A 7500-nucleotide genomic window follows, 5' to 3' on the forward strand; every position below is an offset into this window, starting at 1 on the left:
GGGAGGGAGAGGGAGGGGGAGAGGGGTAGAGGGACGGGGGGAGGGAGGGGGGAGGGATGGGGGGAGGGGAGGGGGGGCGGGGGGAGGGGGGGGGAGGGAGGGGGAGAGGGGGGAGGAGGGGGGGAGAGGGACGGGGGGAGGGAGGGGGGGAGGGACGGGGGGGAGGGGGAGACGGGGGTAGGAGGAGGGGGGAGGGAGGGGGGGTAGAGGGGGGGAGGGGGGAGGGAAGGGGTGAGGGGGGGGGAGAGGGGGCAGGGGGGGGGGAGAGGGAGGGAGGGAGAGGGGAGGGGGAGAGGGGTAGAGGGACAGGGGAGGGTCAGTGGGAGGAGGGACGGGGGGAGGGGTAGAGGGACGGGGGGAGGGAGGGGGGGAGGGAGAGGCAAAGGCCCCCCAGGTAGCCTTTATCCCGGCTGTTTGAGGGGGGGGCAAGTGATCGATGAGCGAGTCAGTCTCTGTGTGTGTGAGTGTCTTGTGTGTGAGTGTCTGTGTGTGCGTGTCTGTTGTCGTGCGTGTCTGTGTGTCTGTGGTCTGTGTGAGTGTATGTGTGTCTGCGTGTTGTGTACGCCGTGTGTCTGTGTGTACGTGTGTAAGTGAAGTGGGGGAGCGGTAGTGTAGTGGTCTAGCGCGCTGCGCTATGAACCTGGCGACACGGGTTCGATTCCCGCTCACGGCCAACACCAGTGACGATTATCTGAACCGGTCCCGGCCTCCCCTAGGTCGACTCAGCCTCAAATGAGTACCTGGTGCGGGTGTGTAAACATCGTCACTGGGGAGACAAAGGCGGTCGGGCGTGGTGCTGGCCACCCACCCCCTCGTGTACCGTTCTGGCCTTCATAGGTGCTCGCTAACAGCACTTGCCCCTACAGTCTGTTAAGGCTATACGGGGATCTTTTGGGTGTGAGTGAGTGTGTGGATCTGTGTGTGTGTGCGTAAGTGTGTGCGTGAGTGTGTGCGTGTATGTGCGTGAGTGTGTGGTGCGTAGTGTGTGCGGTCGCGCGTGTGGGTGTGTGTGCGGACGTGTGTGTGTGGTGTGTGTGTGGTGTGTGAGTGTGTGTCCTGCGTGTGTGTTAGTGAGCGTGTGGCTGTGTTAGTGTGCGTGCGTGAGCGTGCGCATGAGCGTGCGAGCGTGTGTGTGTGTGCGTGTGTGTGAGTGAGTCTGTGTCTGCGTGTGTGTGCGTTTGTGTGCGTGTGTGTGCGGTGTGTGCGTGGTGCGTGTGTGCGAGTGTGTGTGTGTGAGTGTGTGAGCGTATGCGTGAGTGTGTGTGTGCGTGTGCGTGAGTGTGAGTGCGTGTGTGTGTGAGTGCGTGTGCGTGTGTGCGCGTGTGGTGTGTGTGTGTGGTGTGTGTGGTGTGAGTGTGAGTGTGTGAGTGAGTGGTGCGTGCGTGAGTGTGTGCGTGTGTGTGAGTGCGTGTGTGTGTGAGTGTGTGTGCGCGTGTGGTGTGTGTGGTGTGTGTGGTGTGTGTGAGTGTGTGTGTGGTGTGTGTGAGTGTGTGTGTGTGTGAGTGCGTGTGTGAGTGAGTGTCTGTCTGCATGTGTGTGAGTGTGTGTGCGTGTGTGGTGTGTGCGTGTGTGTGTGGTGTGTGAGCGTGTGTGTGTGTCTGCGTGAGTGTGTGAGTGAGTGTGTGGTGTGTGTGTGAGTGTGTGTGTGTGTGTGAGTGTGTGTGAGTGTGCGTGTGGAGTGTGTGTGTGTTAGTGTGTGTGTGTGTGTGTGTTAGTGAGCGTGTGCGTGTGTGTGTGTTAGTGAGCGTGTGCGTGCGTGAGCGTGCGCATGAGCGTGCAAGCGTGTGTGTGTGCGTGTGTGTGTGTGTGCGAGTGTGTGCGTGTGTGGTGTGTGTGTGAGTGTGTGAGTGTGTCTGCGTGTGTGTGTGTGTGTGGTGCGTGTGGTGCGTGTGTGTGTGTGCGTGTGTGTCTGGTGTGTGTCTGCGTGTGTGTGGTGTGTGTGTGGTGTGTGTGTGTGTGTGTGCGCGTGTCCACTGGTGATGTCGTAGACCACTACAGCCGCGGCCGAGTCCCGGATGTAGCTGGGGATGAGGCTGCGGAAGCGTTCCTGCCCCGCCGTGTCCCACAGCTGCAGTCGGATCTGCAGAGAAAGAGACCCAGACGCAGGGCTCGAACCCAGACTCTCAGTCTCACCCACACGGCCATTGTGAACCCCCTGAGAAGACACCCAGACGCAGGGCTCGAACCCAGACTCTCAAGTGTCTCCCACACAGCCACCGTGAACCCCCTGAGAGACACCCAGACGCAGGGCTCGAACCCAGACTCTCAGTGTCTCCCACACAGCCACCGTGAGAGAGACACCCAGACCCAGGGCTCGAACCCAGACTCTCAGTGTCTCCCACACAGCCACTGTGAACCCCCTGAGAGACACCCAGACCCAGGGCTCGAACCCAGACTCTCAGTGTCTCCGACACGCCATTGTGAACCCCCTGAGAGAGACACCCAGACCCAGGGCTCGAACCCAGACTCTCAGTGTCTTCCACACGGCCATCGTGAACCCCCTGAGAGAGAGAGACACCCAGACCCAGGGATTGAACCCAGACTCTCAGTGTCTCCCACACGGCCATTGTGAACCCCCTGAGAGAGAGAGACACCCAGACCCAGGGCTTGAACCCAGACTCTCAGTGTCTTCCACACGGCCACCGTGAACCCCCTGAGAGAGAGAGACACCCAGACCCAGGGCTCGAACCCAGACTCTCAGTGTCCTCCGACACGCCCCATTGTGAACCCCCTGAGAGAGACACCCAGACCCAGGGCTCGAACCCAGACTCTCAGTGTCTCCGACACGCCATTGTGAACCCCCTGAGAGAGACACCCAGACCCAGGGCTCGAACCCAGACTCTCAGTGTCTCCGACACGCCATTGTGAACCCCCTGAGAGAGACACCCAGACCCAGGGCTCGAACCCAGACTCTCAGTGTCTCCGACACGCCATTGTGAACCCCCTGAGAGAGACACCCAGACCCAGGGCTCGAACCCAGGCTCTCAGTGTCTTCCACACGGCCATCGTGAACCCCTGAGAGAGAGAGACACCCAGACCCAGGGCTTGAACCCAGACTCTCAGTGTCTTCCACACGGCCACCGTGAACCCCCTGAGACTGAGAGAGACACCCAGACCCAGGGCTTGAACCCAGACTCTCAGTGTCTCCGACACGGCCACCGTGAACCCCCTGAGACTGAGAGAGACACCCAGACCCAGGGCTTGAACCCAGGCTCTCAGTGTCTTCCACACGGCCATCGTGAACCCCCTGAGAGAGAGAGACACCCAGACCCAGGGCTTGAACCCAGACTCTCAGTGTCTCCGACACGGCCATCGTGAACCCCCTGACGAGAGAGAGACACCCAGACCCAGGGCTTGAACCCAGACTCTCAGTGTCTTCCACACGGCCATCGTGAACCCCCTGAGACTGAGAGAGACACCCAGACCCAGGGCTTGAACCCAGACTCTCAGTGTCTTCCACACGGCCATCGTGAACCCCCCTGAGACTGAGAGAGACACCCAGACCCAGGGCTTGAACCCAGACTCTCAGTGTCTTCCACACGGCCACCGTGAACCCCCTGAGACTGAGAGAGACCCCAGACCCAGGGCTCGAACCCAGACTCTCAGTGTCTCCGACACGGCCATCGTGAACCCCCTGAGAGAGAGAGACACCCAGACCCAGGGCTCGAACCCAGACTCTCAGTGTCTCCGACACGGCCACCGTGAACCCCCTGAGAGAGACACCCAGACCCAGGGCTTGAACCCAGACCCTCAGTGTCTCCCACACGGCCACTGTGAGAGAGACACCCAGACCCAGGGCTTGAACCCAGGCTCTCAATGTCTCCGACACGGCCATCGTGAACCCCCTGAGAGAGACACCCAGACCCAGGGCTCGAACCCCAGACTCTCAGTGTCTCCGACACGGCCATCGTGAACCCCCCTGAGAGAGACACCCAGACCCAGGGCTTGAACCCAGACTCTCAGTGTCTCCGACACGGCCATCGTGAACCCCCTGAGACTGAGGAGAGACACCCAGACCCGGGGCTCGAACCCAGACTCTCAGTGTCTCCGACACGGCCATCGTGAACCCCCTGAGAGAGAGAGACACCCAGACCCAGAGCTTGAACCTTGAACTCAGGATCTCAGTGTCTCCGACACGGCCATCGTGAACCCCCTGAGAGAGAGAGACACCCAGACCCAGGGCTTGAACCCAGACTCTCAGTGTCTCCCACATGGCCATCGTGAACCCCCTGAGAGAGACACCCAGACCCAGGGCTTGAACCCAGACTCTCAGTGTGTCTGACACGGCCATCGTGAACCCCCTGAGAGAGACACCCAGACCCAGGGCTTGAACCCAGACTCTCAGTGTCTCCGACACGGCCATCGTGAACCCCCTGAGAGAGAGAGACACCCAGACCCAGGGCTCGAACCCAGACTCTCAGTGTCTCCGACACGGCCATCGTGAACCCCCTGAGAGAGACACCCAGACCCAGGGCTTGAACCCAGACTCTCAGTGTCTCCGACACGGCCATCGTGAACCCCCTGAGAGAGAGAGACCCCAGACCCAGGGCTCGAACCAGACTCTCAGTGTCTCCGACACGGCCGTTACGAACCCCCTGAGAGAGAGAGACACCCAGACCCAGGGCTCGAACCCAGCCTCCCAGTGTCTCCGACACGGCCATTGTGAACCCCCTGAGAGAGAGACACCCAGACCCAGGGCTTGAACCCAGCCTCCCAGTGTCTCCGACACGGCCATCGTGAACCCCCTGAGAGAGAGAGAGACACCCAGACCCAGGGCTCGAACCCAGCCTCCCAGTGTCTCCGACACGGCCGTTACGAACCCCCTGAGAGAGAGACACCCAGACCCAGGGCTCGAACCCAGACTCTCAGTGTCTCCGACACGGCCGTTACGAACCCCCTGAGAGAGAGACACCCAGACTCTGACTCACCGTTCTGTCCTCCAAGTACATGGTCTTCGAGAGGAAGTCGATGCCAATCGTTGCCTGCAACACAAACCACGCAGTGACAACCAACAACAACGCCACAGCGTCAACGCTACGCGCTCGCCGGCTCTCTCTCTCTCTCTGTCGTGGTTGCGATGACTGTGGTGGTGGTGGTTGTTGTGATGCTGGTTTTGGTGGTTGTGACTGTGGTGGTTGTGACTGTGGTGGTGGTGGTGGCGGTTGTGATGCTCGTTGTGATGGCTGTGGTGGTGGTTGTTGTGATACTGGTTGCAGTGGTGGTGGTTGTTGTGGTGCTGGTTGTGGTGGCGGCTGTGGTGGTGGTTGTGGTGCTGGTTGTGGTACTGGTTATGATGGCTGTGGTGGTGGTTGTGATACTGGTTAGAGTGGTGGTGGTTGTTGTGATGCTGGTTATGATGGCTGTGGTGGTGGTTGTGGTGCTGGTTGTGATGACTGTGGTGGTGGTTGTGGTGGTGGTTGTTGTGATGGTTGTGGTGGTGGTTGTGGTGGTGGTTGTGGTGGTTGTGGTGGTGGTTGTTGTGATGGTTGTGGTGGTGGTTGTGGTGGTGGTTGTGGTGGTGGTTGTGGTGGTGGTTGTTGTGATGGTTGTGGTGGTGGTTGTGGTGGTGGTTGTGGTGGTGGTTGTTGTGATGGTTGTGGTGGTGGTTGTGGTGGTGGTTGTGGTGGTGGTTGTGGTGGTGGTTGTTGTGATGGTTGTGGTGGTGGTTGTGGTGGTTGTGGTGGTGGTTGTGGTGGTTGTGGTGGTGGTGGTGATGCTGCTGGCGTCTTGCCCTGCACCACCTGGTATGTGTTGTCGAAGCTGTCGTACATGAAGCGCGTGATCAGCGACGTCTTCCCCACTGCATGGCACACGCACACACACACACACGCACACACACGCACACACGCACACCACACACCACACACACACACACCACACACGCACACACGCACACAACAACAACCGCCATTCGCCACTAAGTGGCGGTGACGTCACCACGACGCTTGTGCCAGGCCATGTGCACCTTGAGGCCACGTGAAGTGTCGAACGCCCGCTGGCAGGAGGTCACGGGGCAGACCCAGGTGCCACGGGTCGACTGACCGAGATGACCGAGATGACTGGCTGATGCACCACCTGTGCCCCCTACTGTGCCAACTTGCTGTGCTTTAGCCACCCGGCGCTCCGCTCGTTGTTGTGAGCGTCGCTCCTCCGCCCTCCGTTGTTGTTGGAGGGCGACTGCCTCCAACTGCCCAGTAGCGTCCTTCACGAGCCTCCTCCACTGAGGCCGATCTTGACACCGCTGGTACCAGTCATCGGCAAGTCCACTCAGCTCCACGTCCTCCTGTACCACATCACTCCATCTCTTCTCTAGCCCGTGCCGCGCCCGTTTAGCCCCCTCGATCCGGCCGAACAAAAGCTGTTTAGGCATGCGGTGGCTGGGCATGCGGGCTACATGACCCAGCCAACGCAGCCTTGCCTGCCGGAGGAGCTCACTGATGGGACTTTGCCCAGATCTTTCAAGGACTTGTGAGCTCCTCACACAATCCAGCCTGGTTAAACCCAGGATGGATCGTAGGCAGGCCAGCCTAAATGTTTCCAACCGGCGAAGATGCTCCACTAGGGGGGTCCACGTTTCGCAAGCATAGAGAAGGGAGGGAATGACCGTGGCCGAGAAGACCTGAAGCTTCGTGCGGAGCGACAGACCAGGTAGCTTCCACACAGCGTTACGCAACCGATGAAAAGATATTGCCGCTCGACTGATTCGGAGTGAGACCTCTGCTGATAAACTGGAGCCGGTCATGAGCACACTGCCCAGGTATGGGAAACTCTCTACTCTCTCCACAACTGCCCCATCACCGATTGGGAGTTGTGGGGGCGGAGTGCCCGATGGTACAAAATACCCAGGCAGGTGCTTAGTTTTGGTGGGGCTGATGGTAAGGCCCCACCTCTTAGTGGCACGCTCCAGTCTCAGCAGCAGCGTCTCCAACTCCTCTTCTGAATGAGCAGCTATTACCAAATCATCGGCATACATAACGTGGTTGACCAATAGGGAGCCATCCCTTGATCGCACCCGGGCGTCGATCAGCCTCCCATTGTATCTGTACCAAATGGTAATTCCCCCGGTACAGCTATTGAAGGCTTCACGAACTACGCAGTCGAAATAGATGTTAAATAATGTGGGAGCCAGAGGACATCCCTGTCGCACCCCAAGGTGTACAGGGAAAGGCTCCGACTCCCGGCCACGTAGTTTTACCCGGGCCCGCTCACCATCATGAAGGTCCTTAATGATCGTGAGCAGAGGGTCAGGGACTCCGAAAGCACGAAGAACAACCCACAGCCCAGTCCTACTGATGGTATCATAGGCCTTGACCAGGTCAATAAAGCAGAGATGTAGGTCTTTTTGGAATTCCCTACACCTCTGCTGTAGCAGACGGACAGAAAATATGGCATCTGTGCAGGACCGCCCTTTCCTGAAACCACATTGGGGGTCCGCAAGCCTCTCCTCAGCATGCCTAGCAAGGCGATGTTGAATAATCCTTGCCAGGACCTTACCCGGCA

General features: G+C 59.4%; 1 protein-coding gene across 1 annotated transcript in view; it reads right to left on the minus strand.

Annotated features, from left to right (window-relative positions):
• The window catches only part of LOC144952357 (ras-related protein Rab-6A-like), a 27014-nt gene that overhangs the window by 6975 nt on the left and 12539 nt on the right, over positions 1-7500 (minus strand). Inside the window, exons 2-4 of the mRNA XM_078882737.1 lie at positions 5742-5800; positions 4929-4982; positions 1975-2080 (exon numbers count right to left, since the gene is read on the minus strand). Of these exons, the coding sequence (XP_078738863.1) occupies positions 1975-2080; positions 4929-4982; positions 5742-5800 (219 nt within the window). The remainder of the gene's footprint in view (positions 1-1974; positions 2081-4928; positions 4983-5741; positions 5801-7500) is intronic.

The sequence above is a fragment of the Lampetra fluviatilis genome, chromosome 67 (genome assembly GCF_964198595.1).
Source record: "Lampetra fluviatilis chromosome 67, kcLamFluv1.1, whole genome shotgun sequence".
NCBI classification, from domain to species: Eukaryota; Metazoa; Chordata; class Hyperoartia; order Petromyzontiformes; family Petromyzontidae; genus Lampetra; species Lampetra fluviatilis.